Source organism: Macrosteles quadrilineatus, unplaced genomic scaffold (genome assembly GCF_028750875.1).
Source record: "Macrosteles quadrilineatus isolate MER2022 unplaced genomic scaffold, UCM_ALF_1.0 Scaffold_8__2_contigs__length_117827958, whole genome shotgun sequence".
NCBI lineage: Eukaryota > Metazoa > Arthropoda > Insecta > Hemiptera > Cicadellidae > Macrosteles > Macrosteles quadrilineatus.
Genome location: NW_026542601.1, coordinates 30,512,008 through 30,526,611, shown reverse-complemented (window position 1 = coordinate 30,526,611; position 14,604 = coordinate 30,512,008). Strand labels below are relative to the sequence as shown.

The window sequence follows — 14,604 nt, the reverse complement described above, 5'->3', positions numbered from 1 at the left end:
GGAAATGGTGTACTTAATTTTCAAGGAGATTTGATAAAAAAATATTTGTTTACTATAACAAATATAGTCAGCTTTAAAAAAGATATTGTGCCATTTACAGGCAAAATTCCTAAAATTTTAGTATAAATAGGTGTTTGTCCTTTGTTTAAAGTTCATTTTTGGTGATAAGATAATGATTTGATGAGGTGTTTGTAGTATAAAGTATCCCTCTATCTAATATTACAACTTTTAACTGTCTGTTATACACCAGGGGAAATTAGCAATATAACTTTTCTAATTACAACCTTATTTTGTTAACTTGTATGTTGTAGTGCTGTAGAGGAGGAGCCCAGAGGTGACCACCCGGCAGCCATTTTCTACTTTAGCCACGCTACGATGGTGGACATGGTATCGGCCAGGTTAGGCCTGACTGACGACTCGCTACCACTGACTGCCGACAACTTCCCTGACCAGATGTATCGGAAATTCCGCACCTCTAATATCATCCCGTTTACGGGAAATGTTCTTGCAGTGCTGTACAAGTAAGTGAAAGGATTTAGAACAGATTGTTAGAAATCGTATCATTGTTTACATTGCATACTTATCTGATTTGATACTGAATTTATAACATTGTTTAATAATAATTAGGTATGGAAATGCAGTCTAAGTCTGACAGATTTTAATGTTGAATAATCTATCCATACACTTTTTAACACTCAAGGGATTTTTGTTGTTGCTGAAAATCTTTGTGTGTTTGTCAACGTGGTTTGATGATTCTGTTGCATTTAACACGTTCGCTACCGCAATAGTACTAAATTTTTCATTCATATTGACCAGTGACACGCATATGCGACACCCGGTTTCTACTCATAGACTGCCGTCAAAAATATACTACGGCTGTTCCCATTAAAATAGACTGACGTAGCATATTTGTGTCAGTGTCATATTTTATTAAAAAGCTTATATCTTCGTAATGGTCTATTTAAAAGCCCTGAATTCTCTGCAGTGGTCTAGGCTACAGGGATGTCTGTGGCAAGGTTTAGAGAGAAATTGGGAAATTTTGTGTTTTGAGGGTCAAAAATGAGAAAAACCATTATTTACCCCATAAAACCCCTGTAAAACCTTGTTCCCATGGTCCGTTCATGCTGGTTCACGAATTCATTCAAGTTTATCCTACCTTACACCTTTAAACCAAATGTCATGAAAATCGGACAAAAATTACTTAAGTTTTCACGGACGTATGTATAGGGTTGCCATATCCCCGGATATTACCGGGTTTTGACGTTCAAAATTTAGCTTCGGGGGATTTCTGCAAAAAGTGAGAAATCTTTTTTTTCACTCTCCACTAAAATACATTGTATAACGGCACTTTTGGAATAAATTAAATGTTTGTGTTTGTAAATAATTTTATGCAATGACTTAAAAATGCAACTCTTGTACTCTATTAAAGTTTTTTTTTTTTATTCCTTAGTTTCACTTTAGATAGTAACGTCCTTAGTTTATCGTCTGTTTCATTGCTCCCAGCCCTTCAACTCGCGTCTGCCGGCCAGTCCGAAGTCCGTAGGTATTCGTGTTTACTACCAGAGCCAAACCGGGTCTTGCAGACAGAGAGCGTTTTGTTTACGTTATTCGTTATTTTTAGTGAGATGTGACAGGCAAGATGCAAATTTTATGCTTTTGCGTACCATATTTGAATACCGGTATTGACATTGTAGCACGAATATTGAACAGAAACGGTATGGATTAATAAACATAAACAAATGACATCACTGGCCCGAATGTCAATAGGCCTTCTAATAGCCGTAACAACTGGTTTGTAATTAATAAAAATGTGTTTACTTTCGGGCCAGTGACATAATTTTTTATGTGTATGACCCATACTGTTTCTGCTATAATATTTATTTGAGATATGTAGGTATACAATTTTGCTAGTCCGTAAATTTTTATTTACTGTAGTGGGGGCCGCCATCTAAAATCTCCTCTTTTTTACAAATTACCATATGGCAACCCTACTTCGTATATATATAAAAATTTGAACAAATAGTGTTTCGGCCTCTAGGGACATCAAAATAAAAAGTAAATCGGTCCCGGGCCTAGGTAATACACACGGGTCACACGGTAATAGCTACTTCCCTATAGGAAAATTTGTTAAAACATTTGAAAGGAAGTAAGTATCTATATGGAAAGTAGTACTAGGAATGGAGATTTTTACCCATACCAGTCCAGAAGAGCAACAGATTCCAAAAATCTTGCACACCACTCAACGCAGTTCATTAAGAAACCATCCTATATCTGCTGCAAGATCATCAATGCACTGCCCCAATACCTTAAGAATATGTGAGGAAACAAACTAAAAGAGGGACTGCAAGACTGGCTGGTGGAACAACCTGTTTGCTCAACCAAAGAATTTTTTAATCTCTTTCAAAGATAGAAGACCAGAAAATACCTGTAAAGCAAGAGATCTAAACAAACATGACACTATTGTAATTCTTGAAGAAAATAATAATACAGAAATTTATCTATTGTCTATCTTAACTTTAAAATTTTCCCAAACAAAATTTTGAATTAAGTTTTAACAGCAGTACATGAAGTTCTTACAAATACTCTAATTTAAATCAAGTTCCATTTGATTAAACATGTGAAATAAAACTTTCAGTTCATAACCGCAAACTTTACTTCATCTGTTACAGTTGTGCAAGGGGTGAATCCCTACAGACCATATTCTACCAAGCGGAGGACATTGTACGTTATCCCGGCTGCAGCGTTGGTCTGTGTGAGTGGAACTACATCAAGCAACGGTTCTCGTCCTTCACGCAAGAACCCTCGTGCGTTGACGACAGTTATTGCTTCACAAAGGGTGGCGCTGCGACTGTGACGTCCAATATAGGTCTACTTGTAGCTATTGTAGTGTTGGCCTATAGAATATATTAGTATGCTGAATAAATCGTAGCCTAATCGCATTATTACTTGTGAAATGTGATGGACGTAACCATAGACAAAAAAAATTAAATATAGACCGTCAGCTGTGCTGCGGTTACCATAGGTTCTACGTCTACTTAACTACACGGTGCTCCAAGCGGTGAGCGCCAGAACCTATGGTAACCATGGTAACCACAGCACGGCTGACAGTCTATATTTAATTCTTTTTGTCTATGACGTAACACAGGGTCAAACTTGGTCTGCATACTTTGCAATTTTGGTTTGTTAATCAGGCTAGACCAAGTAAAAATGGGATTAAAAAATAACTCATTTTCTAGTGATAAAACTAGGTTTACTATACACACAAACTGTATATAGATTTGAAGTTGTCAAGGAAACTTTCCTACTTGTAAATTGATTGTTTCTTGTTGGTTAATTGTGCTTTCACAGTCTGAATTGTTTGCAACTTTCCTTAGAGTGTGATGTGTGTGTTTGTTTTAAATTTTCGAAGCAATCCGAACGTCTGTACTATAAATTAACATTTTAAAAATTAGTCCAATTAAATAACAACTAACAAAGAACAATTTTAATTTAATTTGTATTTTGAAGAACATTGTGATATAATGCTGCTCACAAAAACTTGGTAAGTTTATATAGGCTAATTTTTATAAGCTTAAGAAATTTCACTTATATTGTTTCAATACCTAATAATTTTTGTGTTACAGAAACATCGGGTTTGTAAAAAACAAACAAACAACTATTTTTATCGATACAATGTTTATGATGTTGTACATGAATAAGGAATCATGTTCGACAATTTGAAGAGAACCTAACTCCTTGACCCTATTTTATTTATTAAAATTTAACCCTCCCAGTGTTACTTGACGAAAATTCGACAAGCAGCACACTTTGTGTAGTGTTACTTGTCGATTTTTCGACACGCAGACATCGTTTACGGCGAAGGCTCTATGACTGACTGAATCGGATTGAACTGGATCTAGTTAGGTATCGTTCTTTCCGTTATATTCTAAGCTTTCTCCAGAGGTCTGTCTCAGCGCTGTATGTTCTCTGAACCGATCGTAATTGTAGCAGACAGCTGACGTGTGAATTAGTAAACATCTTAGTTAACCTCGGACCGATGACTGATGTGTTTTATTACGTTTATCATTGTTTTAGTGTTAAAAATCAAAAGTAGTGATATACGTAATGCATTATAAGAAGTTTTAAGTGGTTTTGAAGTGCTGGTTGATGATCCTGAAGAAGTAGGTAGTGATATTGATGTAAATTATCAGCCAGATTCCTAGCTATGGTTAGGCTATGCATTCTTAGCTAAACGCTATGTACTGAAATCTGTTTTTTGCCCATAACTTATTCATTTGCAAATCTACTTCCTTATATTATTATATATTTGTAATCCTCATAAAATTTAGAACAAAGTGGCTATTTTCAAATATTTATAGGCCTATAATTTATACAATTTCATTGAGCGCAAACTTATTTTTTTTTGAAAATTTTCCAAACATTTTTTTTTTACCTAAAAGTTTTTTTTGAAACAAAATGTTCCTTATGTTTTATGTATAATATTGAAGCCCATGATTTTCCAAACAAAATGGTATATAGAACAGTAGAATTAACATTGTTTTAAGCTTTTCAGATCCGTTTTAATAAAACCTTGCAAATGCGCCAAAAATAGGCGGACATTAAGGCCTAAACTATGGACACTCGGAGGGTTAAGACGGAAGCAAAATAAATAGCCTCTTCAAAGTTACAGCATATACTAACACTTAAGATGATGTCGTTCAATCATTAAAGAAACATTATTCATGCGTATAAAACTATATGGCGTTGTGATATAAACGAATGCAATAAAAGATATACTATATACTACAGTAATTTTATAAAGAAAATTCAATTCACACTTTGCAAAGAACTTTTAAAGGATTCCTGAAGAATTTTGATGTACAGTATGTAAGTAAATAAATATATTACTTGTTTAATGGTTGTAATGTAAGAGTGTACTTGTCTAAAAGGAATAGTATCAGAACAAGGGTTTTATTTATTTACCAAATAAAATTTTGTTATTATTTTATTATTAATGTTCACTTATAACTAGGTAAAAATGTAGAATAGTAACACAAATTTTATTGTTGATTCAGGACAGGGTGATTGTATTATAGACAAATAGAATAAATATAGACTGTCAAAGGAAGCTTCCGGCGTCCACCGCTAGGAGTGCCGTTTAGTTACGGCACACACCGCTGCAGGCAAAGAGCACATGGGCCGTATGCTTCCAGCAGACGCTGCAGCGGTGTGCGCCGTAACTACACGACACTCCTAGCGGTGAGCGCCGGAACATATGCTAACCGCAGCACTGCTGCCGGTCTATATTCATTCTATTTGTCTATGATTGTATGCAGTATTAAGGAAACTTTTTGGTAGGTATTTAATACCACATTACTAAGTTTTGTGATTATAATAAAATTGCTTTAATTAATTGTGTAAATAGGTCAGTATCATTCTAATATTATTCTTCACAGATGAATTTATTACATTGTAAATAACTTATAATAGACAGTTTGTTGTTAAGTTTTACTAGGTTTATTTAAATAGTTTAGACAATGTTAAGATTATTTTTGTTAGCCTATTTGATTAGTTTATTATCGATCAAGAAGCTATTTAGCCTATGTTTTGTTAAAACTGAATTAACTACAGCAAGGACTGTGTTTTGGTTTATTTAAATCATCAATTATTGTATAGGCCTATGTGTGTTTAAATACGATGTCATTTAAGTTAAATTATTCAACATACGTAATGTTTTTGTCTAATGATTTACTTGAGTTTTATAAAAGGATTTTATTTTATTAAAAAGTTTTATTTACAAAATTTTATTTTGTATTGATTGAACTGCCTGGTTTCAAGATATCTCATTATATTTCATGATTCAATGTGGCATCTTCAGTGTTATTTACGCTGAAGGCTGTTGGGGTGAAAGGCAACTCAGAAGTTCATCAAGTCACTGTGTATGCCGCCACTGTAGTTTTTACATGGTCATTAGTGACAGTAAAATACAAATACAAAATTCTGAACTGTTTTATTATTATGGGAGGACAATATTGTTTGCGTCAACATCGGTTTTGGGTTTTACTAAATATTAAATAATCTTAAAAAAATAAGCAAAATCTCTACGAACCCTATTGAGAAAGATTGAAAATAATCTCTTCTTACCAGTAAGCATACTAAATAAAAACCCTAAAATAAGCTTACAGTAGAAAAATCAAATTTCCATAGACAAGATAAATAGTTTAAGTACCGGTATAATGCGTAATAGATATAAGATAAATATGTAGGCAAAAGTGGTCAAAAAGTCAGAAACCAACCCCGTACAATAGATATAAGTTAACTCGATAAGAAATAGTTTTAAGTAATACTGTTATATTACGATTTTCCACTGATTTCGTAATAGAACGTTACATGACATGATGCAAAAGAAAATCAATGTTAAAAATCAGAAAAAAAACATTGCTAATACATCATTTTGACAAATTCAGTCAAAATAATATGGTGTTGTTTAAAATATAATTTAAATATTAACAGCTGTGTCATTAAAAAGTAGTGACAAATTATCCATATGACCATAATGTAAACAAATCTGGGAAGGGAACTTTAAAGGCCTCTGGGGCAGAGCCCCGAGGGAATTTACTTAGGCTAGGATTATACTAGGACGCTGGCGTCCGGGATGCTGGCGTCCGAGAGGCTAGCGTCCCAAGTCGAGCCTAAAATGACGTGATTTGTGTTGGGATGCTAGCCTCTCGGACGGCCATTTTATTTCAATGTTTTGTCACTTTTTGTTTATATCTATTTAAATAACATTAGGTTTAACGAGTACCCAGATTTGCTGCTTTAAGGAGGCTAATATTGTGTGTTTTTAGTAAAATATTAATAGCTTAGTATGAAACAAATTGGCCAAGTTTGACCAAAATATATCCATACACAAGTAAATTCCAACAGTTAAAAATATATTCTATAAGAATAACATGGGAATTTTAAATTTACACTTATTTGAATTTTATACGTAACTAATAACCGTACAAAAACACTTAAATATACTTAATTATATGCTTTTAAGCTGATTAAAATTGCCTAGAGAGAAATATGACAAAACCCCTTTTTTACCCCGTAAAACCCCGTTCCCAAGGAGGCACAAAATCGAGCGTCCGGTGGCTTTTTTAGCATCCGACGCTGGCATCCCTAGTATAATCGCCCCCATTTGATTTAATGCCCCGCTAGCGTCCCGGACGCCGGCCTCCCGGACGCCAGCGTCCTAGTATAATCCTAGCCTTAGTTTTTCTTTTGATGGCTCATCTACACTCCGAGACCTTTCTTTGGACACCTCTACCAAGTTTCTACGGCTCAGCCGTTCTCTCAAATTAGTGGAGACAAAGTTTCCAATTAAATATTTAGATTCCCTCATGTTAGGTAATCTTATGGGAGAAAACCCAACTTTGATGGAATATCCTGCCCAAACTAATAACGATTTCAAAAAATGAAAACCACTTTGCAAAACTACAGATTAGGGCCATTTTTTGACACTTTAATCATCAAAATCGGTTCAAAAATGAGGGAGGAGTTCTGTTCACAAAAATCGGCTTAGCGTATTATATATATATAGAAGATAGATAGATAGATTCTGTGATAGTATTGTAAGCCTACATAAAATACTCCTTTAACAAATTCATTACTTTATTGAAAATGTACATACAAACTACAAACATAACATATGTACATACAAACTGAACACAATAACATCTTCTGTAGGCCTTAAGTGTTTTTCTTACATTTTTGAGTTCTGAAAACAACATTTTTTTCAGTTGAAAGAATTTATTACAGTAATAAAAACAAGTAAAATACCTGTTAAGTTTACTGTAAATATTAAGAATTTTCAAGTGAAATAATTTTACAGATTTGTTTATACTGAATGGTTGGTAAAATATAAATAATATTACTGTCCTAGTGGTTAGGATGACAGCAGAAACTTCTCAATCTGCAGAATAGTTGACTTTGTTAGCGTTTTTCTTCTAAACAGGTTTCAGTGAAGATGCCTGGAGTGGAAACCTGTAAATAAAATAGGCCGACTTAGTACTATTTACTATATTTATTACTATATTTATATTTATTTAGACATTTTCAAAATTCTATTTTAAATGGCCAACATATGTTCGTCTCAGGATGATCGAACAACACAAATTTATTTACTGTATTTATCAGTTCAATGGCAATACACCGATTACATTTCTTTACATAAAAATGGCTACTAAGTTTTACTAATTAAAATTCCTTGGCCTAGAACATTAGTAGAGCTCCAACTATTTGTCGATCATTTAATTTTGCTACGGAAACTTGATTGCTATTGCCCGTCAAACAAATCATTGACATTTTTATAGGTATCTTACATAGTAAATAGAAAATACCCCCACTGCAGCAAACCTACAGACTAAGTGAATTTCCATTTGCCTGATTTTATTTTCAACTAAATCTATTTGTGTGTTTATTTTTTGTTTTTATATTAATAGCTTAGTATAAAATAAATACAGTTGCATCGTTTGATCAAAATATATCCATAAACAAGCAATTTACAACAGTTTACTTATATTCTCTATAAGAATAACATGGGAATTTAAAACATTTTTTGAATTTCCTCGGTAACCAATAACTTAACTCTGCAAAAACACTTTGTTATACTTAAGCTAATTATTTTTTTTTTTATTTTATTCTTTAAAATGGTTTAGAGAGAATTTGGGAAATTTGATGTTTTGAGGGTCAAAAATTAGAAAAACCAATTTTCACCCCATAAAACCCTGATCCCATGGTCCGATCATGCTGGTTTGCGAACTCGTTAGAATAAATGTAGTTTTACACATTTGTACCAAATTTCATCAAAATCTAATCATTTTTGCTCGAGTTATCGTGCTAACGGACACACATACATAGCCTATACTGTATATGAATTTGAACGGATGGTGTTTTTGGCCTCTGGGGACATTAAAACGAAAAAGTAAATCGGTCCCGGGTCCAGGTCTTACCATGAGATCTACAGTAGGGTAATAGCTTATTCCCTATATGGGAAATTCGCTTAAAGTGCTATCAGGGATTCTCTTCTGCAGTATTTATGTCCAATTAAGGCTACTGCAAGGTTCAAAGAGTTTTAAACAGTCATGCATTTTAAAAATATTATTTATAATCTGTTCACAAAATTTAGACGGTTTGAGGGGAAACGATTCCATCCCCTCCACTTCACCCAAACTATGAAACAGCAGGCAGCTCATCAGCTGATACATTTAAGCTAATAAAAGTGGTGAGGGAACCCTGGAAACCTTTCCCTTTTAAAAACCGCCTAAATTTTGTGAACGGACTAGGCCTATAACAATTTAAAAAACTGTAGGCTATTATTAATTCAAGTGCCCTTTTATTTTCCAATGATTTAAAAATATGTTAAACATATTATGTAAGCAGCTGTCAAAAGTTCAAACAATTTAGGGTAGGCTACTTTCCTGTTACAGGGAATATTTGTTATTATTAATGATTTTTTTTTCGATACATCGAAATTTGTTTTATGATGCGATATATCTATACAGTAAGACTAATTGAAACATCAGCTGTCAACTACGATAAATAAATATTGCAACAAACAATTTTAAAAAGTATTAAGTTAGGCTACCCTACATTGAAATGAAATTGTTCTAAACTAACGTTAAGTAAGTAATGTTTCTCAAATTCTGTTTGATATTCCCCACATGCTTTTTCTGTTATAAGACAAAATTTTGAAATGGTTCAGCAAGTTATGTTAGTTAGGTTTGGTTAGTTTAGAACAGTTTCATTATTTCTTAATCCATAACGTATTATTTTTGCCTAGAAACAAGATCAGTTGTCAATTGTAATTTAAATATGTTTGAAGATATTATAACAGAAAGGTTAAAGGGAAACAATTTAAAATATCAATACCGCCTATAGCCTGATAGAAAAAAAATCATCGATATGATGAATGTTCCCAATTTAACTTAGTAATTATATTACTAGGCTTTACTTTACTTGACGTCCTACACTCATTCGAATGAAAATATCGATCGATATATCGATTAATCGATTGCTTCATTCGATATATCAATAGTTAGGTAAGGTTAACCTAACCTAACTAACCAAACGATATACCTATCGAATGAAAATATCGAATCGAAAAAAAAACAATCGAATGAGTGTAGGACGTCAAGTAAAGTGTAGCCTATTAGAAACTATAAGCTATTGTTACACAGGAATACAGGTACGGTATAACGCAGAATGGTAGAAATGAGAAAAAAATAGTTTTAGGAAATGGTGTATTTCAACCACGAACAGGACAGTAAATTCCGTGTTTTTGGCCCATCTGTTCTAATAACTAACTTATCCAATTTGCAATTGGTTGGCTGGGGAATAAAAAATACAGCTTTAAAATAGTATTACCGAAGTCAGTAAAACAACTGTGCAGCCACTAAATGATACATTGGTGCACCTTTTTAAAAGGTAAAATAGAAGATAAAATATCAAAAAAGATAAAGTTTTCAAGAACCTACGTTTTAGTTGGATTTGGATACATATCTTGTAGGTAGCATCTAAGATGTTGGTAGGCCTATAGTATTTATTAAATTTCAACCGTGTGGAGTTTCCAAATTAAAAAATAAACTACGATAGACACTTGTTAAATAAATTAAAGATACTGTAAGAACTAAAAAATCGTCCAAAAAACCTAGAATTCCAAAATGCACTTCAGGGAATAAATCATTTGGGAACAGTATATATGAGGCTACAGCAAACATAATGATGTATAATAAGGTTTTCATTCGATTTTGAACCACAATATCATTAGGGTTATTGAAAGATCTCCATAAGCGCCTTACAAAAACTGGAAGTTCAAACACAGTTTGCAAGAGCGTACGATTTCTAACAGAGAAAAGTATGTTGTATTCTTGAATCTCACTGATCAGGTTGTCCCTGGTGTGTCCTAAGTCTGTTTGTCTATCATGTCCATACTCGTCGACAGAAAACACTGGGTACAACATTGCAACCCGAGTTCTACACACTGGACAGTTGAAAGTCCTGTGGCGAGCATACTGTATTAGCCCCAGCAGGCAAGTACCACAGAATAAATGGAAGCAATCAGTTTCAACTGCAAAATTTATGGAGCCAAAACAAACTGGGCATGGCTCTTCAGATCTGTTATAACTAGGCTGTGGAGGTTGCACAAGCAAACTAGCATCTCTTTGATTTTCTTCCAAAGTTTGCTTCAATTGTTTCATACATTTAAACACAAAAACTGAGGAAGTCACGATGATCACAAAAAATGCCACAACTACTTCACCATCAACTCCTTCAATAGAAAACAAATCAAAAATTCTAGTCATTACAAATTTATTGTCGGGACTGGTTTCCATTTTTTAGTTTGAGTTGTTTAAGAGTTTATGCTAAGTTAATGTAAGTACCTGAAAACACCAGATTGAATTACTAGAACTACACTACTAGGCCTAGGCCTATTTACATATTTTGAAAATTGATATAACGGTCCGACTTTGTTATATGTTTAGCAAAAATAACAATTTATTTAACCTGAAAACGGAGTATCACAATCATAATGATAAAATTATCAAGAAACTACAGCTAATGCTAAAAATAATAAGAGATAGGTAAAGAAAGGTTAAAGTTAAAATTGTACGTCTGCTTTAAACTGCAAGGTTTGTTTTGATACAGCATTGATGCCAACGTTCGTTAATAAAACAACTTTGATTGCATTCTGTATATATGTTTATTTTGCACATGACTGATGATTGTAATTGAGTGTCTCACGGTCTTTTCATCCCATATCCAAAAAAAAAAAAAAATACTCCATCCCATAGCGTAGAAAAAACAAAACTAGTTCAACGTTAATGTATATTATTTATTTATTTATTCCAACGGGAAACCCATTACATTCATACATTACAAAAAAATAACAATAAAAAATCAAGGCAAGATGTGATACTACAAATCAAACTTACACTGTAACGGATATAACGACCACCGCTTTGTTAAATCTAATAACAAAGATAAATGATGCCTTCGACAACAAACTCATGACAAACTTAACCCTATGCGACCTTAGCAAGGCGTTTGACTGTATAGCTCATGACGTCTTGTTAAGGAAAATGGAAAGATATGGAATAAAAAACGTCGCGTTAGAGACCTTTCAGAACTACCTAAGGGGCAGAAAGCAGGTGGTATCCATAAGGGGAGCTCTTTCCAGTGACCTGAACGTCAGCCTAGGGGTCCCACAGGGATCTATTCTTGGACCTGTGCTCTTCCTCATTTATATTAATGACCTGGGGACTGAGGGAAGAACTTTGTTCTTCGCCGATGACACTACCCTCATCACAAGTAGTAGTGACTTGGACCAACTGAAAAGTGGAACCCTTGAAATCCTTGACGGAGCTAAAGCTTGGTTCTCTAATAACAAGCTAAAAATAAACAATGACAAGACCCAGGAGCTGATATGCAGTCTTAAACATCAGAATCCACAACAACAACCTGTGAAACTGCTTGGTTTTTGGCTGGATGGCAAGTTGACTTGGGATAAACACATAGGTGAGTTAGATGCCAGACTTTCTAGAACAGTTTTCCTTCTAAGGAAGCTAAAAAACTTGGTCACTGATACCTACTTAAAATTAGCCTATTATGGCCTCTTCCACAGCCTAATGAGCTACGGTGTCATCGTCTGGGGGCACGCTTCGGAAACAAGAACTATTCTGAAAACTCATAAAAGGCTGCTATAAGAGCCATAACATCCAGCGCAAGGCATGAACATTGCAAACCACTGTTCCGTGACTTAGGAGTGATGACTGTTTACAGTCAATTTATTTACAACTGTCTGGTGCATGTTAAGGAAAACATAGGCAACCTCAGCTGCAGAAACCAACTTCATGATTACAACACCAGAAGAGGAGAAATTTTAAACGTTCCTTTCTGCAGGCTGAGCAAGCAAAAAGACTGCTATCCTGTCCTTGGCATTAGGCTCTACAACCATCTGGACAAGAACATAAAGTCACTCCCTCTCAGGAATTTTAAAAAGAAAGTCGAAGAACTACTAAAGTCACGGCCTCTCTATTCCATTAGTGAATATTTTGTTGAGGAAAGCGATGAATGGATCTCATGACCTACTGCCATGTTAACCAATTCTAAAGTATTAACACTTTAAACTTTTTTTGACGAAATCTATCCAGTCATTACTGGTCAGCGATGGATGTATGGTATAAAGGTATAACTCCCTTTGGAGTTGGAACGTGTCTTCTCAACAAACATATATTTTTTCTCAAACACTGATGAAGTCGCGGAAATGTTTAACTACAAGATCCACCAATACGATTTAAATACTATTTAAAGGTTCTACCAAAGGAAGAGATACCATATAACATTTTAATAATAACTCCGATGACGTACAGGATAGGAAATATTTTATCATTGAATGAACAACCAAATTTGGCAACTAACGCAATATTACTCTTTGAACAATGTTAAATGCTCAAAATATGGTATTTACTCAGGGGAGGTATAGAAGAGGCTACGATGACAGCTGTGGGCTTCTTATTAGCTGAGGGAACGCCATTACCGTAACAAAACGGTCGGTAGCCGTCGGCCTCGGTGGTCTAATGGTTAGCGCACCGGGCTGATATACTGTAGGTCCCGGGTTCGAATCCTGTTGGTGGCATTAACTTTTTATCCAAGATTTTTTTATTATCAGCAAGTTTGGTTGGTTTGGTTCGGTTATTACAGTTTAATTTTATTATTAAGTGATTATAAAATTTTAATTGAGCAAATTCTAGTTTTATTTAATAAACAGAATTAGTTTTCCGATTACTAAACTTTTGTTATATTATTTCTTTATCAGCAAGTTTGGTTAGTTCGGTTAGGTTATGATAGTTTAATTTTATAATTAAAAAATTATAAAATTGAATTTGAGACATTTATAATTTTATTTTATGAACAGAACTATTTTTGCGATTAGTAAACCTTCATTGCCAAAGGGCTCTCTACTACAGCGCTATTCACGGAGGAATTTTGAACTAAATGCCTCATTCGTACCTCCCCTAAGTCAGACCCTGCGGTGCGAGTGCGATGCGATGCAATGCGATTACAGATACGCATCGATCTCTACTCTATTATTCAGATACGACTTACAACATGTTCGATATTCTTCGACACACAACCGAATCAAATCATACGGTTGGTCTGTTGCAGCGTTGCCAATTCGAGGGTAATTACCCTTTTCGAGGGTAATTTGGGCCTTCGAGGGTATTTTCGAGGGTAATTAATTTTTGAGGGTAAAAAAGGGTATTTTGAACAACCCGAGTGCAACATATATTAATACAGTAATAATAATTAATTTATGTTCATAATTGTTATTTCTCTATGGAATGTGTTGCACAGTCGTCTGATACATGATTTATGAGTGTTTGTACGATCTATTAGTAAATTAATTGTATACTCGACGTTCCGTACCCAAGGGCATCTATATGCTTCCACTTACACAGAAAGCCTTGGAACTTAGATCAGTTCCTGGGATAACAGCTATTTGTATATCTTTCTTGAACCAGGTTAGATAGTAGTTTTCAACAGTTGCAGTTACGAACTGTGCATTGTAAATGTGAA

General features: G+C 34.2%; 1 protein-coding gene across 1 annotated transcript in view; it reads left to right on the top strand.

Annotated features, from left to right (window-relative positions):
- Positions 1 to 5,774, top strand: part of LOC128999922 (multiple inositol polyphosphate phosphatase 1-like) — a 35,931-nt gene extending 30,157 nt beyond the window's left edge. Inside the window, exons 10-11 of the mRNA XM_054426706.1 lie at positions 312 to 521; positions 2,670 to 5,774. Coding sequence (XP_054282681.1) covers positions 312 to 521; positions 2,670 to 2,910 — 451 coding nt within the window. The 3' untranslated portion in view covers positions 2,911 to 5,774. The remainder of the gene's footprint in view (positions 1 to 311; positions 522 to 2,669) is intronic.
- Positions 5,775 to 14,604: the final 8,830 nt, after the last annotated feature.